Below are 24,859 nucleotides of genomic sequence, written 5' to 3'. Positions count from 1 at the left end.
AAGCTCTGTATTATAATTTGAAATTGGGTATTGTTATCCCTCTAGCATTGTTCCTTTTGCCCAGAATTGCTTTGGCTATTCTGTATCTTTTATTCTTCCACATGAATTTTAGAACTATTTTTTCTAGTCCTGTAGAAAATGTCACTGTTACTTTAATGGAACCACCATATGACCTGGTTATACCACTCCTCAGTAATTTATCCTGAAGAATTAAAGTCATCCTACTATAACAATACATGCATATCCATGTTCATAGCAGCAAAAATCACAATGGCCAAGTCATGAAATCAGCCTAGATGTCTGTCAGAAGATGAGTGGCTAAACAAAATGTGGCATATATATACGATGAAGTTGTATTCAGCCATGAAGAATAAAATTATGTCATTTGTAGGAAAATTGATGGAACTGGAGAACATCATGTTACGCAAAATAAGCAAGATTCAAAATGTTGAGTATGCTGTTTTTTCTCTGATATATGTGGAAACTAAAGAGAAAACATGGGGGAAGGCATCTTATGAAAATAGGAGACAGTGTAGTAGAACAAAAGAATCAGAGGGAAGGCAGTGGAGAGGACAAGGGGAGGTACTGGAGAATGAAATTGATCAAATTATGTTATTACCATGTATGCATATGTCAGTGAATTCCACTACTGTGTATAATTATAATTTCCAATAAAATTTTTTAAGCATTAATAAAGGCTGGGGGTGTAGCTCAGTGGTAGGGCACTTGCCTGGCATGTGTCAGGCCCTGGGTACAATTCCGAACACCATTAAAAAAAGTAAAAACTTAGTAAAATGTTAACAGTAAATATCAGCATATATTTTAGCACTAAATTATATAAACAATATGGGAAGTAAATTGAGGACACACTTATATTAAGATTAAAATCTGGATCATAATTAATGTGGATAAGGTTTATATAGAAGAAAATGGGCATTTTGGGTAAAAAGGGCAACTTGCACTAAGGCAAAGAAACAGAATGGAGCACATTTTGTCAAGATATGCTAAAGAAATTGTTGTATGCTAAAGAAACTCCCTCACATGGCACTTCATAGTGAACTGTGAGGAGTAGAGATGATAAGAATTGAGTTATTGGGCTGGGGATGTGGCTCAAGTGGTAATGCATTCGCCTGGCATGCATGGGGCGCTGGGTTCGATCCTCAGCACCACATAAAATAAAATAAAGATGTTGTGTCCACTGAAAACTGAAAAATAAATATTAAATTTTTTTCTCTCTCTCTTTAAAAAAAAAGAATTGAGTTATATTACAGAGAGCCTTCAGAATCTGGAGAAGAGCTTTGATTTGATGTGGCAGAAAACTGGGTCATTGGAGATTTTGGAAGAAGGGAATGACATGATGCATTCATAGCAATAAAAATTTGGTATGATAGAATATGCAATTTGGGGTTGCTGAGTTAGGAAGTGAAGTTAGAGAAGCTGGTAGGAAATCAGAAGAGTAACAGAGAAAGCCTGAGTTAGGTGGTAACAGTTGGAAGTAATCAGAAGTGACCTATGAGATCTTTGAAAGGAAAAATCCACAAGATTTTTTGAGATGGCTAGGACAAGTGTGATTCTTAGTTAAATAACAAGAACTTACACTTTGTATTCTGAAGACTTGGGCTGTGATTCAGTGACAACTTCATTTATCCCCTCTCCTACTATATAAAAATTTATTTAATAAACTCTTTTGATTCATTTCTTCAATATGTGTTCATTTAAAAAGTATTTATTGGGCTGAGGTTGTGGCTTAGTGACAGAGCGCTTGCCTCACATGTGTGAGGCAGTGGCTTCGATCCTCAGCACCACATAAAAATAGACAAAGGTATAAAAAATGTACTTATTGGTGCTTTTCTATTTAACATAGATTATATGTTTTAGAGTTTTTGTTTGTTTATATTATAGTACTAGGGTTTGAACCAGGGATTCTCTACCATTGAGCTTATACACCCAGCCCTTTTTATTTTTTGAGACAGAATCTCATTAAGCTGCTTAGGGCCTTACTAAACTGCTGAGGCTGGCCTCAAATTTATTATCTTCCTGCTTTTTAGCCTCCTGAGTCACTTGGGTTACTGATATGCACATTTACACCTAGCTGCAAACTATATGATATAATGATAACTTTTGTTATAATAAGACTTGCTACCAACAGAGAGCTTGCAATTCTAATTAAGGAGATAGGAATAAACAAGAAAGCAAAGAATAAAGAATAAAATATTGTGTCCAATTGTGATATAAGAAAATAAAATCATTTTAATTTATTTACTTTTGCAGTACTGAGGATTGAACCCATACCCTGGAGCATATTAGGCAAGTGCTTTACCATGTAGCTACATTCAGGTTTTTTGGAGGGTTTTGTTTGTTTGTTTGGTTGGTTGGTTTGGTTTTTTAGACAGTTTCCCTCCAAGTGCCCAGGCTGACCTTGAAGTTAAAGTCCTGCTGAGTAGTTGGGATTACAGTCATGTACCATTCCCAGCCTATTTTTCGATAAATTTTCTGATAGAAGCAAATAAGCCCTCTTTTTAAAAAAATGATGGGAATAGAGAAGCAAACTAAAAGTTTATCCAAGTAAGCTTTCTAAAAAAAAAATAGCATTTACATCTACACCTAAAGAATATAAAGGAGTCTGCCAAGAACAGACCATCTCAAACAGTCAAAACATCAGGTAGGAAAGAAACTATTGAGAAACTGAAGGACCAGAGTAGTTGGGATATTGAATGAGGGGCAAGTGATGTGAGATACCTGCAGTGGTATGGATAAAGGTTCTAGGTCATCCTGAGACTGAGGACAGTGGGAGGGAGTTTTGATTTTATTCTAAATACAGTAAGGAATAACCAGAGCATTTTATGTAGGAAGTAACCTGGTCATTTTTGTCAGCACTAGTCATTCCAGTCTCAGACAGGGCTACTAATAGTGAAAAGGTCTCTTTTTACTGTCCCTGCTTTGATAATCCTTGCCTTGTGAGTTCTTCACTCTTCTTAGCCCATTCGCTTTCCTATGTGAACAAATGCTTATATCAACACATATAAGTTTCTATGCCCTTAATAAGTTATATGAAAATAATTATCAGCCAACTTGTGCAGGACATTCACAACCCTTTCTACACATATTACACATATTATTCATCAATGGCCTGCATAGAATACAGGAAACAAATGTAGGAATTCAGGGCTTGGATGAATATAGAACTGCTACATAATCAGAAGAGTATTGGTATAGTTTTTTGATTTCAGTAGAGATTAACTCAGTGGACCATTTTGTTGGCCTTAATTGAAATTGAAATTTAAACATATCTTCATATATCCAAGTTTTAATTTGTTCCTCAGAGATGTTAAGACTTTGTCTCTAGTTTATATTGGTGGGGTTGGGCGGAACCTTTACATAACAGAAAGTATGAAAGCTATTTCTGTCAAACAGTAAATCTCTCTGATACATTGACATTTTGGTTCTCCTCAGCTCCATAATCCCTCAGACTAGAAGCTGGAAAAGTTTTAATTCTTCTTCCTATCTTACTACATTTAATTTTTGACAGATTTTATATATTCTTCTGTTGTCTCTCCCTATTTCATACCTTCATTGAATTTTCCAGGACTTTTGCAGTGAGTAGTCTTCAAACTACTACTCAGTCTGGTATTCATTCTGTCCCAATAGAAATAGCTGATTTTATATATTTGTATTTTTTATAATTTTAATCAATATATCTTGTCCTGAATCCTTAGGACCAGAAGTATTTCAAATTTGGAGCATTTCAGATTTTTGGATTTGGTATTCTCAGTCTATAGTTTAAGATAGTTAACATTTTAAGTTAGATACATTTTTTTTACTTCTAAAAAAATTGAATGAAATAATTATGAGAGAAAAGTAACTGAAATAAATAAATTATGCATTTTTTTCAGTTAACTGATGCAATTTAACTAGTTGATGGATTTGGCAGTATAGTCATTCCATGAAAGAAAACTAAGTGATTTTAATGAAATATTATCTTCTTTTGTGAGTAAAATAACAATGTTTATGTTTTCATTTTTTAATATAGCTAAAATTTATACTGAAAATTCCTTTTAAAAAATTAAAACTAAAGGTATCATTCATCTTGTCATCTCTTCACTACTTTTGTTTTGCATATTGACGTTCATCTGCACAAATGTGAGTTGTAATAATATACTGCTTTATATCGTTTTACTAAATTTTATATCATGAATATTTCCTGCAAATCTGCAAAGATTTTATTATTTTCCATTAATGTCTATATAGTAGGTCTATCATAATTATATATCATATATCATCCTCATTAACACCACACATACAACAGTGAACATGTGTATATTTCTCTTGAATCATTTTCTTAGAATAAATTCCTAGAAGCATACAGAATTTTAAGGTCAAAGTGGCATTTACTATTTATTTCCCTAAAAGTTTTACAGATTTACAATGCCATAAATAACAATTGAGAAAATTCATTTTCCAAAAGATGGTTTTGAGTAATATCATATACCAGAAAACATGTTTTCTCAAATGGTATATATAGTTTTTATTTATTAGTTTATTTCAAAGGTAGATATTTTTAATTTGTTTTAACTAGTTACACATGACAGTACAATGACCTTGACATATCATACATAAAGGTAAATATTTTTAAATGTTTGTTTTCTATGTTGTAAGAATCTGAGTTTAAAAAATACAACATTAAAACATAATTGTGGGTGGGGAATATAGCTCAGTTGTTAGAGTGCTTGCCTCGAATGCACAAGGCCCTAGTTTCAATTCCCAGCACCACAAAAAAAGAAAAAAAATAATTGTTATTTTCAAATGTATAATGTGTATCTGCTAAAATGAAGTAATATCTATCTCTGGATTATAAAGGAATGTTATGATTATTTTAAGAAATCTAATTTAAGAAATTTTGAATAAAATTTTTCAGTAGAGTATTTCTGGTTAATCACCAGGAAATGAATAAATGAAATGGATGAAATTCCTTATGATAAACTTCAAACTAATTCTGGACATTGTTTTTTTTTCTGTTATGTGAATTATTTTTTTTATTAGTTGCTCAAGACAATACAATGATCTTGACATATCATACATTTGATTCAAATAGGGTATGAATTCTCATTTTTCCACCTGTACAAATTGCAGCATCACATTGGTTATACATCCGTGTGTATACATACAGCAATCCTAGTGTCAGTTGTATTCTGCTGCCCTGCCTATCCCCGCCTCCCCTCCCCTCCCTCCCCATCACTATTCTCTACCCATTCTACTGTGACACTTATCTCTTTCTCTCTCTTTTTTTTCTTCCCTTCCCCCTCATGTGGACATTGTTTTTGAAGCAATATTTTTAAAAACTCTGATGGAAGACTTGGCAGTCACTTAACACATAATTAAATTATGTCACACTGGCACAGAAGACTTATAGATTAAGTAGGACAAACTAGGTAACTGAAACAGACCTACAATAAATAAGATAAAGTAAGCATTTCAAATTAGTGATAATTTCTATCAGTGGGACAATTTCTTAACCATTTGGATGGAAAAAAAATAGTTAGGTCCCTACTGTGTACCATACTCCAAAATGAAAGCACTAGAAAAAAATCAATATTTTTATATTTTTGGATTAGGATCCTTTCAAAGAATAATATTAAAGGTAGAAAGAAACCATAAAGAAAAAGACTGACAATTTTGACCACTTTTTTAACTTGTAAAAGTTAAAAGAAAAAAAAAGAAAGAAAACTAAAATGCAAAGAAGTATTTATTTTAAAAACTATGTTGTTTGATTAAATAAATATGACAAAGAAGTAATGTCTGAATATTCTTACAAATCTACAAAACAAAAGTATAGACATACATCCCAATAGAAATATGAGCACAAGGCATGAGCACACAATTCACAGAGATTGCTAATAGCCAATAAAGATGTTAAAAATACCAAAAACAGTGAGATGCCATTTCTACTGTATAAATAAAGATTAATAATACTCTCCAGTGCTTATGGTGAGAGTGAGAGGAATGTGATCATTCTCACATAAAATCCTTCTGGAGAGCAATTTGACAAGATAGGTCAGAAACACAACCCATTGACCCAGAAATGTTGCTTCAGGCATTTTGTTTCAAGAAAATTATAAGGTACCTGTGCCAAGGTGAATATACAGTGATATTTATCATATTGCTGCTTATAATGTCACTTATCATGAGAGAAACTAGAGCATGATAGGATTCAGACTGCTGCCTAGTGTAGTGGCGCACACCTATAATCCCAGCAACTAGGAGTACTGAGGCAGGAAGATTGAAAGTTCCAGGCCAGCCTCAGCAACCTAGCAAGGCCATCAGTTACTTAGCAAGACCCTATCTCAAAATTTAAAAAAAATAAAAATGACTGGAGATGTGGCTCAGTGGTCAAGTGCCCTGGATTCAATCCCTGAAACCAAAAAAATAGATTCAGACTATGAAAAACTTTAGACAAACTAATATTTTTGTACCTCAGTTTCCTCATCTATAAAATGGAAATAGTAATATTCATTAAATAGAAGAACTATTATACAAGTTAACATGCTTAGAAACAATTCTGGACACATAGTAGTGTTTGTTTATTTTGAATAATAAAGGCCATTTCATTGTAGGCTATGATTGTAACAATAGAAAACCAAAATAATCTCAATATCCAACAATGAGATATTGGCTATGTTAATTATGATTTAGTCATATAATGGAAATTCTATACTTATTAATGTGTATTTATGTTTTTTAAAGAGAGAGAGAATTTTTTAATATATATTTTTTTAGTTTTCGGTGGAAAACTTTATGGGGTGCTGAGGATCAACCCAGTGGCCTGCGCATGCCAGGGGACCGCGATACCGCTTGAGCCACATCCCCAGCCCCTATCTTTATGTTTTTAATGGAAAAAATATTTTCACTTTACATCACTGGAAAGAGCAGATTAGGAAACAGTATGTATAGTATGATTCCATTTCTTTAAAAACTAAGCTTATGTGATCCAGACAAAATTCAAAGAATATGTTAATAGTGTTTCTGTCTGGCTAGTGGGAGAACAGATATTATTTTGTTTATTATTACTAAGTTTTCTATAATGAACATATATGTTACTTATTTTTAAACTAATAATAAAATAGAGGAAACAAGCAATTCCTCGAGTAAACCATTTCTGTAAGAAGAAAAATCTTGTTCATGAATGTTCATAACACCATTATTCATAATAGAGTGAAAGCAACCCAGTGTTCCTCCATTAATAAAAGGATAAGCAAAATATGGTATATCCATATAATAGAATTTTTGGCAATAAAAAAAATGAAGTGCTTTATGACATTTATTTATGACACAGATGAACCTCCAAAACATTATGCTAAGAGAAGGAAGTCAACACAAAAGGCACATATTTCATGATTTTATTTAAATGAAATGTTCAGAATAGACAATCTGAAGAAAAGAAAGTAGTTTGCTGGTTGGTAAGGGCTAGACAGATGGGGCAGTAGAAAGTGACAGCTAAAAATATAGGATATCTTTGGGGGAATGATGAAAATGTTTAGAGTCTGGATAATAGTAATAGCTGCACAAGTTTACGAATTCATATACTGAAAATCACTGAATCATGTACTTTAAAAGGGGGAATTTGGTGGAATGTGTATTTTAACTGAAAATAATGTTTAAGAAAAGTAAAATTGGGGCTGGGGTTGTGGCTCAGCAGTAGAGCACTCGCCTGGCATGGGCAAGGCCCTGGGTTCTATCCCCAGCACCACATAAAAATAAATTTTAAAAAATACTGTATCCAACTACAACTAAAAAATAAATATTAAAAAAATAAAAAGAAAAGTAAAATTGAGTCTTGGCTGAAAGAAACTGGGATTTTTTTTTATTATTGTTTTGCAGTATTAGGGATTGAACCCAGTGCCTCATGCATGCTAGGCAAGTGCCCTACCACTGTGTTACATCCCTAACCCTTATTATTTTATTTTTGAGACAGTGTCTCATTAAGTTGTAATCCTCCTACCTCAGCCTTCTCATAGTTACAATTATAGGCATGTGTCACCACACCCAGCTCTAGATACAGAATTTATTTTAAAACATTAGTTAGCAAATTAAAACTTAATTTTTCACTGAATTCTGTAATTGTATTTATGGTTGGTTTGTTTTGCAGTACTAGCGACCAAAATCAGGTTTTACTGCATGCTAGGCAAGCACTCTATCACTGAGCTATACCCCAACAACTTAGTTTTGAATTTTAAGAGTTTTAAATTTTAAATTTAAATTTTTAAGTAAAATATAAATGACCAAATAGTTACATCTTTATAGCCTCCCCTACTTTTTAAATGAAAAGTTTGGCTGTTTTAAAATTGATACAGGAAGATGTTTGTCAGACTTATGGTTTTTTTTTAATATTTGTACTAGTTTTGGAGTTTTTAACTTTACTTAAATGCTCAGTTATCATTCTAATGACTTTTAGACAGGTATTTTGTGTTATTTGAGTTTTATTTTATTGGGTTAAATTTTATTTTATTTTATTTATTATTTATTTTCTTTCATTTGGATACAGGGTCCCAGTTGCCCAGGTGATCCTCTTGCCTCACCCTCCCAAGTGGCTGAGATTACATGCATGGGATTATTGCCTAATGGTGTCTAACCAGCTCAGAGAGTTTAAATGAGAGTGTGTCTAGTCATGTCTTCTCCAATAAACTTTCAGCTCTAGATTCCATTTTATGGTGTGCAAATGGTTTAAATATGTTTTAAAATAATGTAAGCAGTATAAATAGTTCTCATTTTTGCTTTTATGATTTCCCTTTCTCCTGTTCCCGTCCCTTTCCCTCCCCGACCTTTCTTGTGCTCCAAAATACAAAAAAAAAAAAAAAAAAGAGTTAGAGTGTAATACCTCCTTTTTGTAATTTTTTTTTTTTTTTTGAGACAGGGTCTCTTTAAATTGCTTAGGGCCTTGCTAAGTTGCTAAGGCTTGCCTCAAGCTTGCAGTCCTTCCTCAGCCTCCCAAGTAGCTGGGATTTATAGGCATGCAATTTCCTCACCTGGCTTAATACCTTCTTTTTTTTTTTATTGTTGGTCGTTCAAAACATTACACAGTTCTTAATACATCATATTTCACAGTTTGATTCAAGCGGGTTATGAACTCCCAACTTTACCCCGTATACAGATTGCTGTATCACATCAATTACCCTTCCATTGATTGACATATTGCCTTTCTAGTGTCTGATGTATTCTGCTGTCAGTCCTATTCTCTACTATCCCCCCTCCCCTCCCCTCCCCTCCCCTTTTCTCTCTCTACCCCTTCTACTGTAAATCATTTCTTCCATTTGTATTATCTTGTCTTACCCCTCCTTTCCTCTTATATATCATTTTGTATAACCCTGAGGATCGCCTTCCATTTCCATGCAATTTCCCTTCTCACTCCCTTTCCCTCCCACCTCTCATCCCTGTTTAATGTAAATCTTCTTCTCAAGCTCTTCGTCCCTACCCTGTCCTTGTTTACTCCCCTTATATCAAAGGGGTCATTTGGTATTTGTTTTTTAATGATTGACTAGCTTCACTTAGCATAATCTGCTCTAATGCCATCCATTTCCCTCCAAATTCTATGATTTTGTCATTTTTTAATGCAGAGTAATACTCCATTGTGTATAAATGCCACATTTTTTTTATCCATTCATCTATTGAAGGGCATCTAGGTTGGTTCCACAATCTTGCTATCTTGAATTGTGCTGCTATGAACATCGATGTAGCAGTGTCCCTGTAGCATGCTCTTAGTAGGTCTTTGGGGAATAGACCGAGAAGGGGAATAGCTGGGTCAAATGGTGGTTCCATTCCCAGCTTTCCAAGAAATCTCCATACTGCTTTCCAAATTGGCTGCACCAATTTGCAGTCCCACCAGCAATGAACAAGAGTGCCCCTTTCCCCGCATCCTCTCCAGCACTTATTGTTGTTTGACTTCCTAATGGCTGCCAATCTTACTGGAGTGAGATGGTATCTTAGGGTAGTTTTGATTTGCATTTCTCTGACTGCTAGCGATGGTGAGCATTTTTTCATGTACTTATTGATTGATTGTATGTCCTCCTCTGAGAAGTGTCTGTTCAGGTCCTTGGCCCATTTATTGATTGGGTTATTTGTTATCTTATTGTCTAATTTTTTGAGTTCTTTGTATATTCTGGTTATTAGGGCTCTATCTGAAGTGTGTGGATTAAAGATTTGTTCCCAGGATGTAGGCTCCCTGTTTATCTCTCTTATTGTTTCTTTTGCTGAGAAAAAACTTTTTAGTTTGAGTAAGTCCCATTTGTTGATTCTAGTTGTTAACTCTTGCGCTATGGGTGTCCTATTGAGGAATTTGGGGCCCGATCCCACAGTATGTAGATCATAACCAACTTTTTCTTCTGTCAGATGCTGTGTCTCTGATTTAATATCAAGCTCCTTGATCCATTTTGAGTTAACTTTTGTGCATGGCGAGAGATAGGGATTCAGATTCATTTTGATGCAAATGGATTTCCAGTTTTCCCAGCACCATTTGTTGAAGATGCTATCCTTCCTCCATTGCATGCTTTTAGCCCCTTTATCAAATATAAGATAGTTGTAGTTTTGTGGATTGGTTACTGTGTCCTCTATTCTGTACCATTGGTCCACCCGCCTGTTTTGGTACCAGTACCATGCTGTTTTTGTTACTATTGCTCTGTAGTATAGTTTGAAGTCTGGTATCGCTATAACGCCTGATTCACACTTCCTGCTTAGTATTGTTTTTGCTATTCTGGGTCTTTTATTATTCCATATGAATTTCATGATTCTTTTATCTATTTCTACAAGAAATGCTGTTGGGATTTTGATTGGTATTGCATTGAACCTATAGAGAACTTTTGGTAATATCGCCATTTTGATGATGTTAGTTCTGCCTATCCATGAGCAGGGTATATTTTTCCATCTTCTAAGGTCTTCTTCTATATCTTTCTTTAGGGTTCTGTAATTTTCATTATATAAATCTTTCACCTCTTTTGTTAGGTTGATTCCCAAGTATTTTATTTTTGGGGGGGATATTGTGAATGGAGTAGTTGTCCTCATTTCCGTTTCAGAGGATTTGTCACTGATATACAGGAATGCCTTTGATTTATGCGTGTTGATCTTATATGCTGCCACTTTGCTGAATTCATTTATTAGCTCTAATAGCTTCTTTGTAGACCCTTTTGGGTCTGCTAGGTATAGGATCATATCATCTGCAAATAGTGATAATTTAAGTTCTTCTTTTCCTATTTTTATGCCTTTAATTTCTTTCGTCTGTCTAATTGCTCTGGCCAGTGTTTCGAGGACTATGTTGAACAGAAGTGGTGAGAGAGGGTATCCCTGTCTTGTACCAGATCTTAGAGGGAATGCCTTCAATTTTTCTCCATTCAGAATGATGCTGGCCTGTGGCTTATCATAGATTGCTTTTACAATGTTGAGGTATGTTCCAGTTATCCCTAATTTTTCTAGAGTTTTGAACATAAAGGGATGCTGAACTTTGTCAAATGCTTTTTCTGCATCTATCGAGATGATCATATGGTTCTTATTTTTAAGTCTATTGATGTGGTGAATAACATTTATTGATTTCCATATATTGAACCAGCCTTGCATCCCAGGGATGAATCCTACTTGATCATGGTGTATAATTTTTTTGATATGTATTTGAATCCGATTCGCCAGAATTTTATTGAGGATTTTTGCATCAAGGTTCATTAGAGATATTGGTCTATAGTTTTCTTTCTTTGAAGTGTCTTTGTCTGGTTTCGGATTCAGGGTGATGTTGGCCTCGTAGAATGAATTTGGAAGTTCTCCCTCTTTTTCTATTTCCTGAAATAGCTTGAAAAGTATTGGTGTTAGTTCCTCTTTAAAGGTTTTGTAAAACTCTGCTGTATACCCATCCGGTCCTGGGCTTTTCTTAGTTGGTAATCTTTTGATGGTTTCTTCTATTTCCTCTATTGTTATTGGTCTGTTTTGAGTTGTCTATATCCTCCTGACTCAATCTGGGCAGATCATAAGACTTAAGGAATTTATCTATGCCTTCACTATCTTCTATTTTATTGGAGTATAAGGATTCAAAATAATTTCTGATTATCTTCTGTATTTCTGAAGTGTCTGTTGTGATATTGCCTTTTTCATCCCATATGTTAGTAATTTGAGTTCTCTCTCTTCTTCTCTTCGTTAGCATGGCTAAGGGTCTGTCAATTTTATTTATTTTTTCAAAGAACCAACTTTTAGTTTTGTCAATTTTTTCAATTGTTTCTTTTGTTTCAATTTCATTAATTTCAGCTCTGATTTTAATTATTTCTTGCCTTCTACTTCTTTTGCTGTTGTTTTGCTCTTCTTTTTCTAGGATTTTGAGATGAAGTATGAGATCATTTATTTGTTGGTTTTTTCTTTTTTTTTTTTTTTGAGGAATGAACTCCAAGCAATGAATTTTCCTCTTTGAACTGCTTTCAATGTGTCCCATAGATTTCGATATGTTGTGTCTGTGTTTTCATTTAACTCTAGGAAGTTTTTAATTTCCTCCTTGATGTCTTCTAAAACCCATTGATCATTCAGCAACCTATTGTTCATTCTCCAAGTGATGCTTGATTTTTCCTTCCTTCTTTTATCATTGATTTTCAGTTTTATTCCATTATGATCAGATAAGATGCATGGTGTTATCTCTACCCCTTTATATTGTCTAAGAGTTGCCCTGTGACATAATATATGGTCTATTTTTGAGAAGGTTCCATGTGCTGCTGAGAAAAAAGTGTAACTACTTGATGTTGGGTGGTATAGTCTATATATGTCAATTAAGTCTAGGTTGTTAATTGTGTTATTGAGTTCTATAGTTTCCTTATTTAACTTTTGTTTGGAAGATCTGTCCAGTGGTGAGAGAGGTGTGTTGAAGTCTCCCATGATTATTGTATGGTGGTCTATTAGACTCTTGAACTTGAGAAGAGTTTGTTTGATGAACACAGCTGCACCATTATTTGGGGCATATATATTTATGATTGTTATGTCTTGTTGGCATATGGTTCCCTTGAGCAGTATGAAGTGTCCTTCTTTATCCCTTTTGATTAACTTTGGCTTGAAATCTATTTTATTAGATATGAGTATGGACACTCCTGCTTGTTTCCGCAGTCCATATGAGTGGTATGATTTTTCCCAACCTTTCACCTTCAGTCTATGAATATCTTTTCCTATCAGATGCGTCTCCTGTAGGCAGCATATTGTTGGGTCTTGTTTTGTGATCCATTCTACTAGCCTGTGTCTCTTAATTGGTGAGTTCAAGCCATTAACATTTAGGGTTATTACTGAGATATGGTTTGTTCTTCTAGCCATATTTGTTTATTGATGTCACTAAACCTGATTTGTTATCCTCTTTGACTACTTTCCCCCCTTTACTATCCTACCTCCCATTTTTGGTTTTCAATGTTATTTTCCATTTCCTCTTCCTGTAATGTTTTGCCAAGGATTTTTTGAAGAGATGGTTTTCTAGCTGCGAATTCTTTTAACTTTTGTTTATCGTGGAAGGTTTTAATTTCATCTTCTATCCTGAAGCTTAATTTCGCCGGATACACGATTCTTGGTTGGAACCCATTTTCTTTCAGTGTTTGAAATATGTTATTCCAGGATCTTCTAGCTTTCAGAGTCTGTGTTGAGAGATCAGCTGTTATCCTGATTGGTTTGCCCCTAAATGTAATCTGCTTTCTTTCTCTTGCAGCTTTTAAAATTCTCTCCTTATTCTGTATGTTGGACATCTTCATTATAATGTGTCTAGGTGTGGATCTCTTATGATTTTGCACATTTGGCGTCCTGTAGGCTTCTAGGATTTGGGATTCTGTCTCATTCTTCAAGTCTGGGAAGTTTTCTCGTATTACTTCACTGAATAGACTGTTTATTCCTTTGGTATGGAGCTCTGTGTCTTCCTGTATCCCAATGACTCTTAAATTTGGTCTTTTGATATTGTCCCATAATTCTTGGATGTTCTGCTCATGGTTTCTTAGCAGACTTGTTGAGCTGTCTATGTTCTTTTCCAGTTGAAATACTTTGTCTTCATTGTCTGATGTTCTCTCTTCTAAGTGATCTACTCTGCTGATAGTATTCTCAATTGAGTTTTTAAGTTGGTTTATTGTTTCCTGCATTTCTAGGATTTCTATTTGTTTGTTTTTTATTACCTCTATCTCCCTGTGAAATTGATCTTTTACTTCCTGGATTTGTTTGTCAATGTGATCTTTCATTGTCTGATTTTGCTGTCTCATGTCTTCCTTGAGACTCCAGATCATCTGAAGCATATATATCCTGAACTCTTTATCTGACATTCCATCTGTTGCAGCTATTACCTCTTCTAAAGTTGAGTTGAACTGCATTGCTTGTGGTCCTTTCTTTCCTTGTCTTTTCATGCTGCTCACGTTTCTTTCTGCTTGGTGAAACTGTTGTGTTTATGAGATTTTCCCCCTAATTATTTATATTGCTCTTGTATAGTTGAAAAATCTCCCTTGCAGGGCGGGTAGTGACTGTGCTCCTCCTCTAGTTGGGGTGATCTCTCTACCGCGCTGGCGGGCCACTAGGCCTACTCTGCCGGTTGTTCGAAGGTCTGCCCACCCTGCGGGTGCGGGTGGCAGCTCTGCTCTGCCCCCCCTCCAATTGTGGCGATATGACTACCACCCCCTCGGGTGGTTGGGCCTGATCGGGATGCAGGCGGCTGCTCTGCTCTGCCCCTACTCCAATTGGAGTGACGTGTCTACCATGCTGGCAGGCCTCTAGGCCTGTTCCTCTGGTGGGTCTCAGGTCTGCCTGACTCTGGCAGTAGGGGGAGTTGGGGGTCGAGAGGCCTTTGGTCCTTGCGGTCATGCCCATGGAGAGATTTTGAAGTTTCCCGGTTGTTCGTCAGGTGGGTGGGGCTGTTAGCAGAGCCCGGAGGGCATGGCCATGTGCTGGGCCATGCGGGGACCCTTCTAGCTGAGTCGGGCCACCGGGAGCCACCTGAAGAGCGGGGCAGCTGTGTCTGCGTGGCTAAGATCCGGGCGGGTGGTTTGGCTGTTTACAGAGCGAGAGCAGGGCCTCCCGGGAGAGCCGGTATGGCGGGGGCATCTGCCGGTTTGGGCTGCCACTCCGATCCGGGCTGCCGCCGCTTTCAGAAGCTGCTGGTGGCTGCGGGATTGGACCTCTGCGCCCGCCGGGGGGGGGGGGGCACCTGTAGAGCCAGGTAGCTGCGGCCGCGTGTTTAGGAACCGGGCAGGTGAGGCGGCTGCTCCCAGAGCGAGCACTAGGCCTCCCAGGGGAGCCCGGATGGCGGAGGCCGACTGCCGGTTCGGGCGGGGCGGGCTAAGTCGCTCCGGGTGTCCGCCGCTTGCAAAAGCGGCTGCTGGCTGCAGGACTTGACTTCTGCACCCGCCGCGGGGCCACCTGTCTAGCCGGGTAGCTGTGGCCGAGTGGTTAGGGACCGGGTGGGTAAGGCGGCTGCTCCCAGAGCGAGCACTAGGCCTCCCAGGGGAGCCCGGATGACGAAGGCCGACTGCCAGTTCGGGCGGGCCAAGTCGCTCCAGGTGTCCGCCGCTTGCAAAAGCGGCTGCTGGCTGCAGGACTTGACTTCTGCACCCTCCGAGGGGCTACCTGTAGAGCCGGGTAGCTGTGGCCGCGTGGTTAGGAACCGGGCAGGTGAGGCGGCTGCTCCCAGAGCGAGCACTAGGCCTCCCGGGGGAGCCGCTTGCCGGAGCGGCTGATGGCTGCGGGACTAGACCTCTGTGCCCACGTGGCCGTCCAAGATCCACTTCTCTGGGACAAACTGTCACTTCCAATAAACCTACCAGTTCACAGCAGCTCTCCTCTTAAGGGAATTATGCTAGAAGTTCCTCCGTAGGTGGGCTACCGCTGTTCCGATGGGTCTTTCTTATCCCGTTAAAGTGGAGACGTTGGAATCGCTGCTTCCTCGTCGGCCGCCATGTTGGATCCCCCCTTAATACCTTCTTTTTAACTAATACTTTCCATAAGCATGTATTGAGCACCTACGATATGTAAAGACATTATGCTAAAGTTAATGGTACAGAAAGGAAATGTATAGATTCAGACAGTGAAAATGGCATATCAAAGAACTACTCTGGGAACAGTTAGGAGGGCAGTAGTCCATATAGAGATGGCCTGGCAAGACTTCCTTTTATCATCAACATAACATCTGTGATATAGTTTTAGAGAACTGTTAAAATCTAGTTTATGTTTTTCCCTTAGCATATCCATAATTACATAAGCACAGGAAAGAAATCTTGAGAAAAGTCAAAGGGATCCTCCCCAAGACATGTGTATAAGGCAAAAGTCATTTTTTTTTAATTGGCATGAATGCAGGCAGTACAGATGCAGTGACATTGGGTGAAACTTCAGTTTCTGCTTTCATGGCTGCTTAAAATGTTTAAGATCTTTTAAACCATCAGAATTTTTAGGGGCTTTGCTTCCCCTAATAATATACCCATTATATTAAAAAGCAAAATACTATCATTAATTTAAAGGAATTACTGTTCTCATTGTTGTTTTTAAAAAAATCAACTATCCTATTTACTTTGCACTGCTTTCTACACAACTGATTTTCATATGATACATATTAGTACAGCTATATTGGGTTAAATATGAAATACATCCTTACTGGTTCATAAAGAGCTGCTGCCTTAGGCTCTCTGGATGGCCCATTACAGCCTGCTTCACCCCATGTACTACATCCCTGACTCCCTACAATCCAATAATTAAAAGGTTATCCTCAAGCATAGCTGGAACCCCTTAGAACCCTTTTTCACTACCTTTGCAAGCTTATTGATTGCTAATACATGGGTCATCCCCATGTTTAATCATTTTGAATATTGCCCTGATTTTCTGATTGTTGGGAGTAACTCATTATTGTTTTGTCAGTTTGCCTTCTGCTGTCTAGTGTAATCAGATGGCTCTAGCACACCTGCATTGCTTTTCTATGTAGGACTCTGTAAAAATTCAGAATTTAATTAGTCTCAGAATAAGCCCAGAATGCCATCATACTGTAACCCTAATAATCTACTAAAACACACCACTTACCCCCACCTCCATTTCCTAAATGTTGACAGTTCCACCTAATTCTCTGTTCTCTTGTCCTTCCTTTTAGTTCGCTTTGCACCATACAGGCCTCCAGATATCTCCCTGAAGCCACTGCTCTTTGAAGTACCCAGTATCACTACAGAGTCGGTGTTCGTTGGCCGGGATTGGGTTTTCCATGAAATAGATGCTCAACTTCAAAGTTCAAATGCCAGCGTGAACCAAGGAGTGGTGATTGTGGGAAACATTGGATTTGGCAAAACTGCCATCATCTCTAGGCTGGTGGCCCTCAGCTGCCATGGTACACGGATGAGACAGATCGCCTCAGATAGCCCACATGCCTCCCCCAAACGTATGTATTCCTTTTTAAAGAATTCCCTACTTAGTTGGGTCTGAAATTTTTTCTGATATGTGTGTGTCAGGCAATATACCCTTTTATTTTTTAAATTTATTTATATATTCTAATTAGTTATACATGACAGCAGAATGCATTTTAATTCATAGTACACAAATGGAGCACAATTTTTTGTTTCTCTGATTGTACACAAAGTAGAGTCACACCATTTATCCTTTTATTTTTTTGATCTGTAAAATTTGACTTGCATGTGAGTATCATTACTCAGAATTCAGAGAAAGAATATAATACTCTATGCATCCAATAGTCATCTGTGAGTGACTGAGAAAATCTTTCTCATGGAATAAATTTATGACTCTTCCTGCTGACTGTATGGCTGCTTTGTCCTTTGGATAATGATTACAGCACTTGCCTGTGGAGCCATTTGCATCCATCACTGTCAGATTTTCCTCAACCTGTGCCCATTTCTTCTTGTTACATGCCAGCACAATCTGTTCGCAGCCTTCATTTTTTTGCTGTTGATGTCAGTGTGCTCTGATTGGACTTGAGCTTTATTGTGTTCTTGAAGGATTTTTCCTGCTTCCTTTGAAAAGATGATGAGTTCTCATTTGGCTTCTTTTATCACAACTTTAATGATCACCACCAGTCTCTTGTTTGATTATTTTAAAACACTCATATGGTACGTATTATATGCCAAAGAGTCTCTAAGAGCTTTACAAATATTAATTCATCCAATCCTTTTATAAACTCAGTGAGGTTGTTCCTGTTGTCTTCATTTCACAAAGAAGTAATCTGGGGCTCAGAGAGGTTAAATAAACCTCCCAGGTTTTAACCGCCAATAAATGGTGAAACTAAGAATTCTGGTTTCAGAGGCCATTCTCTCACTCATTTTTCTGTGTGGCTTCTCCTTATTGGTGAAACTCACTCAAGTAAAGAAAATAAAAGAATGTATATAAATGTTCTTTCTGTATATACCATATGTATAGCATCCATTTACCTTGTTTCTTTTAATTGTGTCAGAACATAAAAGAAAGCTGTGGCTCTACTAGTCCAAATCAGTAATCTAGCCCACCACACTTTGAGATAACCTCTAGAAATGGTTTGTATGAGATCATAGCAGTTATGGGGTCTAAAGTCAGGAACCCACTAAATACCCTTCAGATATCCTGGCTTCCTACTGAAATTAGATTGCCTCTGGTAAAATTATGAATGTCTAACCTGTAGAAGAAAACTAACTTCTATGAAGAAAATCAGTTGAAAAAGAAATAACCCTCTTTACCAGTGTATGGTAAGAAATGTTATGAAAGAATTCTTATCTTAAGGGGAATGTCATGTTTAGATTCTAAATGAAACTTTTCTAAGGTAGACTAGCATACTACTCTGAGAGTCAGAAACCCAGGATTTGTGTCCCAGCATTCAAATTGACCGCAGTACTTTGTGACCTTGAGAATTTCACTTTAATTGTTTAGATCTCAGTTTTCTCATCTGCAAAATGAAGCAGTATGGTTAAAATTTTGCTTCTGAGAATATTTTCATGGTTGAAAGTAAATTTTCACACTATTATACTATTTTCCTTTAAGTGCTTAAAGTCTATCACACAAAACTACCTTTTATCTGAGTTGTCCAAGAGGTAAGCTATTTTCGTGTGTCAGAAAGAAAACCAGATAGCTAATAGTCTCTGACTCCTGTATATCAGTGTTGTAGATAACAGAGTGGTAGAATCATACATGACAGTAGATAAATCCCAAGGGCAAGAATAGCTGCTTTCTCAGAAAGCAAAGGTAACTGGGAATAAGAGCAAGAGATAATTGAAAATAGTCCATGTACTCCCCAAAGCAGAGATTCTTTAAAGGTAGTTCACTAAGTTATTATCTAATATCCATTGCCTTTTATCTCCTGAAAATCTCCAAAACACTGGGACATTCTGCATTCATGAGATAAATGCCCATTGTTGAGACTATAGATTTGGCCTGATAGTGAACTTTAAAAACTTGAAGCTGAGAGGGCAGTACATACCTGTAATCCCAGCTACTTGGAAGGCTGAGAAAGGAGGATTACAGGTTCAAGGTCAGCCTAGCCAATTTAGCGAAATCTAAAAGGAAGGGCTGGAATTGTGGCTCAGTGGTAGAGCAATTACCTAGCCACATGTAAGGCACTGGGCCCGATCCTTGGCACCACATAAAAAATAACTAAATAAAATAAAGTTAGTATGTCCATCTACAACTAAAAATATTTCTTAAAACTTTTCTTAAAATTCAAATTAAAAGGGCTGGAAGGATAACCCAGTGGTAAAGTGCCCTAAGTTCAATTCCCATTACTGAGAAAAAAAAATTTTTTTTGAATATTCAGGAGAGATACAGTATGTGATAATATATCTATCAGAATTACATAGAAATAGCATTGCCTTATACAGAGTAATTATTTTTGTAATCTGTTGATTAAACTACATTTTTGTAATCTGTTAGTCAAACTACATTCTACCACTACCATCTTAACAGACTAGTAGTCCTTAAAGAAGAATCAAGAATAAGTAACTGATATAATGCAAGCTATTTTTCAGCATAAATTTGTTATTAAATGAGCTGGCACTTAAAAGGTTACTTGCAGCAGCAGAATTTTTTCATTAATCAATAAGAAAGATGTCAGAGGGTTAGCCTAATTTTTTACAGAGTTTAACTTACATTAAACTTGAATAGGTTTATCTGGTATCTCACTGGCCTTCATAATCTTTGGTCATTGGTATCATTGGTATATAATTGTACTAATAATGAAAATAAATGAAAAGCTATGGTGCTTCTGGCTCCCCTCCAACCCACCCACCCCCACCAAGTCATCTGTTCTTTGTTTTATAGTACTTCATTGCCTGGCTTTCTTTTCTTTACAGACAGTCCCTCAGCCTGCCCCCTCATTGTCATTTCCCTGGTAAAGTACAAAAAAGCTGTCAAAGCAGGCACTACCTTGTCATCCTTCTTTCCACCTACTTTCCCAAATCTCACTTCTCCCATCATTCTCTGCCACCATCACCTATACCCCCAACACACACACACACACACACACAAAAAAAAATTTTGTGAAAATAGACCTGTTGTATAATTCAGATATTGTAACATTAACTACAGCTATTCTCAGTGCAGTAAAGAAGTTCTTTTAATACAAGACTATATTTTCCTATCACTAAAATGGCCCAATGATAGTTACTTGAATTTGACATTTGTTGACAGCTACTAAACCCCCAAATAGCTGGTAGGTAAGTAACCCCCACTCTCCCTACTCTGCTCATTTCATAAGTCTGTTTTGCCATTTTGATGTGCATACTAACTACCACCTATTAACTTTTATTTCTACTGTGTTCTGAATATCAAATAGAAAATAAGACTCTGAAAGACCAAAAAAAAAATAAGGGCATCTCCAAAAGGGACCAGCTAGAAGTCAGAATATTTGAATAATAATTACACACAAAATTAAAATCAAAATAATGGGAAGAGTGGGGGGAAATAAACACCATGAATAATAACAGTGACAGATAATCACTGAACTTTGCCTCTATTCAAAATGTCATGTATTTCGTCAGACTTTTATACACTGCCATCTCCTATACACACCACCCTGCCATTATTAAGAACTTATTTCGTAACCAAGGAATCTACCAGTTGGATGAAAGAAATCTAAATTCACTCTAACTGGTAAGGAGTTAAGTGAAGACTACCTTCTTCTTTTCAATAACTATTGGCCATCAAATAATGAATTCAAATATTTGTTTAGTGCCTGTTTTAGAAATATGGTCTTATTTATAAATATGGCTTATAATTTCTAGTAGTACTTAAGAATATGTTTTCTAAATTATAGGAACAAATAAAATTTTTTTTAAAAAATTGTAATCTTATGGAACTATAATTTATAATCCATGCAGTTCACTCATTTAAAGTATTCAGTTCAGCTTGTATAAAATTCATTAGTCTGATATTAGAACATTTTTATCCTACTTAAAGAAACCCATGACTCTTAGTAGTAAATCCTGTTTTTCCCACTAATCCCCTACCTCTAGCCCCAGGAAACCCCTAGTTTACTTTCTGTTTCTATGGGTTTCCCTATTTGGGGCATTTCATATAAATAGAATCATAAAAGGGTCATTTTGACTTGACTTCTTTGACAGCATAGTATTTTTAAGGAACATCTATGTTGTATATGTATATCTCATTTCTTTTTATTGTCACGTTTAATCCATTGTGTGTCTATATTGCATTTTATCTATTCATCAGTTGATTGACATTTGAGCCATTTTCTGGTTTTTGCCTATTTTAATCATGCTTCTCTGAACATTTGTGTACAAGTTTTTGTGTAGATAATGAGTTTTTATCTCTATTGCGTATATAGCTTGGAGGGGAATTGCTGAATTGCTGGGTCATAGAACAAATGGAATTAACTAATCATCCTTTAGTTCAGGCTTATATGATTATCTGATGCAAACATCTCATCTTTTAATCCAGATGTGGATGCCAACAGAGAGTTGCCACTCACACAGCCACCTTCAGCTCACTCATCTATCACAAGTGGGAGCTGCCCAGGAACTCCAGAAATGCGTAGGCGACAGGAAGAAGCTATGCGAAGATTAGCCTCACAGGTAAAACAGAATTCCCAAACTGGGGACATGCTGTTTGCATTTTAACATTAAGGCAAAAATAGGGAGAGCCTTGGCAAAGTAAAAAAATATATGTCAAGGTATACTATGAGAATGTGGAGAAAAGTTTCTGGGTTTTTTCATTTGTTGTTATCCCTAGGGGAAAAAAAATACCTTATTGTGTTGGAATTAGAACCTTAGAGTTGGAATAACTTAGAAATGGAGTCTTCTGAGGAATCAATAAGGAAGTAGAAACTCAAAGAAGTTACATGGTTTACCCACGATCACAGTATAAGTAATTAATAGGTTTTTTTACTTTTCTTTCTAGCTCAAAACTCTTTCTTTATATTATTCTGTCTATATTTATGCTATACTTTATACTTATCCTATATTTATACTTTATATGTACATTTATACTGTACATTTTTTATGTTTGAGTTTGAAATTTTTCTTTTTCTCAAAGTAACATATATACATAGAAAATCAAGTAATGCTCAAAACAAGCAGTTTCCTTTCTCTTCCCAACTCATCCATTCCCCAAAAGCAGCCACTTTCAATTGTCTGGCTTTTTTAATCTCAATATTTTTAAATAATACCCATATATTGCTCTAACTTTTCTTATTAATTTACACATTATCTCTTGCTTATTATAATGATGAGGATAGCTCTTTCACTTTCCTCCTGTCATGCTCCAAGCACAATTACATCATGATTTTTGACTGAAACCCTATTACAATATTTTAAGCATTAATACTGTGCAATCATGATTCACTCTGGAACAAAGGACATTTCCTTCTTTAAAAAATTCTATGGGATTTATGAAATGCCTCATTTTAAATTGTACTTATTTTTCTTCAGATCTTTGACTAAGTCATTCCATAATTCTTACTATAATTTTATAAAGTGCATCTTAGTACTACTTTTCATGCTTATCAGTTAAATTTTCCCCTCAGAGATATCCATTCTAAAGCCCATGAAGCTCAGTCTAGACCCAGGATGTTCTTAAGGCTTGCCACCTCCTTTTTATTTTGAAAATTATTATCACTTCTCTTTTATCCCATATCACCTTCTTTCTTGATTTTATTCTTCATTTTCTTGGAACAGATCCTCCAGGAGCTTCCTAAGAAATTATGCATATAACATAAGTTTTTTGAGACTTAACATTTCCAGAAGCATCTTTATTCTATGCTCATACTCTTCTGTTTGTTTGACATAATATATCACTCTAGATTAAAAATTATTATCCCTCATATTTTGAAGGCATTGCCCCATTGTCTTGAACTTCAAAATTGATGTCAAATAATCTGATACTATTCTTATTCAAAATTCTTTGTATATACCTTTTTTCTCTCCAGAAGCTTTTAAGATCTTTTTTATCACCATATTCTTGGATCTTTTTTCATAATTATGTTGGTACATAGCAAGCCCTAAAAATACTGTTTAATTTTGGAAAATGCTTTTGTGTTGTTTATCAATAATTTCCTCCTGTTCTGTCATTTTATAACTCTTGTTAACTTGGTTAATAGGAGCTAATCAAAAATTAGATTTCCTGTGCTGATACTCTAGTTTTCTTAAATTTCTATCCTGTTTTTCATGTTCTCGTTTTTGGTTTTGGATTTTTTTTTTTCCTTATAAGCCACTTTGGTAGATTTCTTCAACATTACCTTCCAATCCTTTCCTTCCCCCGCCAAAAAAAATATATATTTTGGCAATAATTATTTTAATTTCCATTAGTTTTTTTTTCTTTTTCTGCAGTTGTCCCCCTTTTTATTTAGCATCCTATTCATGTTTTATGTATGCAGTGTGTTCTCTTTTCCTTTATGATTAGGTACTGAAAAATTAATTGGAAGGTTGTATGTGCAGACAGCAAGATGATCCATTCTTTATTGGAAATACCCAAAAGTCAGTGTCCATATTCTCCAGCAAAGAATCCTCCAGTTCCTTGCCTGGGTGCCAGCAATCTGGAGCTGGGTAGAAGAGGGATAGGGTTTTACCAGTCAGTGTGTGACTTTTGCTGAAGCCCTCCCCCGCTTTTTTTCTTTTTTTTCTTTTTTGGTTCTGCACCTTATCCCTACCTTTGTCTATGTTTGGTGTCCCTAAGTCTAGATTCTCTCCTATTTAGTTTCTCTAGTTAAATATAATTCTCATTCCACTGACTCTTGAGGAGGTTATCACCTGGCTGGACAGGGTGTAGAAATGGAGATATGGGGATGTAAACTTTACAGAAATTCTGTTTTCAGCTCCCTTCCTCACACTCATCTTCCACTGCTTCTAATTCCTATGCTTTTCTGAAATTTTAAAGATGGTCTGTAATAGCGTAAGGTTATTTTTTTTTTTTTCGATCTGGCTAAGAGCCAGAAGCAGCTGTTTCCCCAATTTACATTATTAATTACCCCCACAGATTAGCATACACTCATCTACAAATGAGCTTCTGTAAACAGAAATTTCACTCAGATTTATTCCTCACAAATTGTAAGTTCAAAAGAGACATCTGTTTTTCCCTGAATATTCTCTATATAAATGGTCCCCAATTTCTTCTTTTTTAGAACAAGTAGAATAAATATTATAGAAATATGTGAATGCTGAGGAGCTTCCACCATCAGTCTTTCAGCTATTCATTTAGAATATAACTTTGGAAGCATCAAAAATCCAAAACTAAAGATAAATCAGTGGAAAAAAAACAGACACAAATCTCTATATTATGTAGCTCACGTTTTCATGATGGGAAGATAATAAACAGATAAATATATAATATGTCAGGTAATTGTTAAAAAATCTTAGAGAATTAAGTCTTCTTGTTAAGTCTTAGTTCCTCTCTTAGCAAGAAAAGTCCCAAGATATTTATGTTCAATATTTAGAAA

At 36.2% G+C, this 24,859-nt stretch overlaps 1 protein-coding gene across 12 annotated transcripts in view; it reads left to right on the top strand.

Moving 5' to 3' along the window:
* The window catches only part of Tanc2 (tetratricopeptide repeat, ankyrin repeat and coiled-coil containing 2), a 417,090-nt gene that overhangs the window by 287,598 nt on the left and 104,633 nt on the right, over positions 1 to 24,859 (top strand). For all 12 annotated transcript variants that reach the window (XM_040268622.2, XM_040268621.2, XM_078041904.1 and 9 more), the window contains 2 exons: positions 17,096 to 17,377; positions 21,868 to 22,001. In XM_040268622.2, the coding sequence (XP_040124556.1) occupies positions 17,096 to 17,377; positions 21,868 to 22,001 (416 nt within the window). The remainder of the gene's footprint in view (positions 1 to 17,095; positions 17,378 to 21,867; positions 22,002 to 24,859) is intronic.

This window comes from Ictidomys tridecemlineatus, chromosome 3 (genome assembly GCF_052094955.1).
Source record: "Ictidomys tridecemlineatus isolate mIctTri1 chromosome 3, mIctTri1.hap1, whole genome shotgun sequence".
In the NCBI taxonomy this organism is placed as follows: domain Eukaryota; kingdom Metazoa; phylum Chordata; class Mammalia; order Rodentia; family Sciuridae; genus Ictidomys; species Ictidomys tridecemlineatus.
Note: the sequence above shows the minus strand (reverse complement) of the source record. Positions and strands in the feature narration are given on the sequence as shown.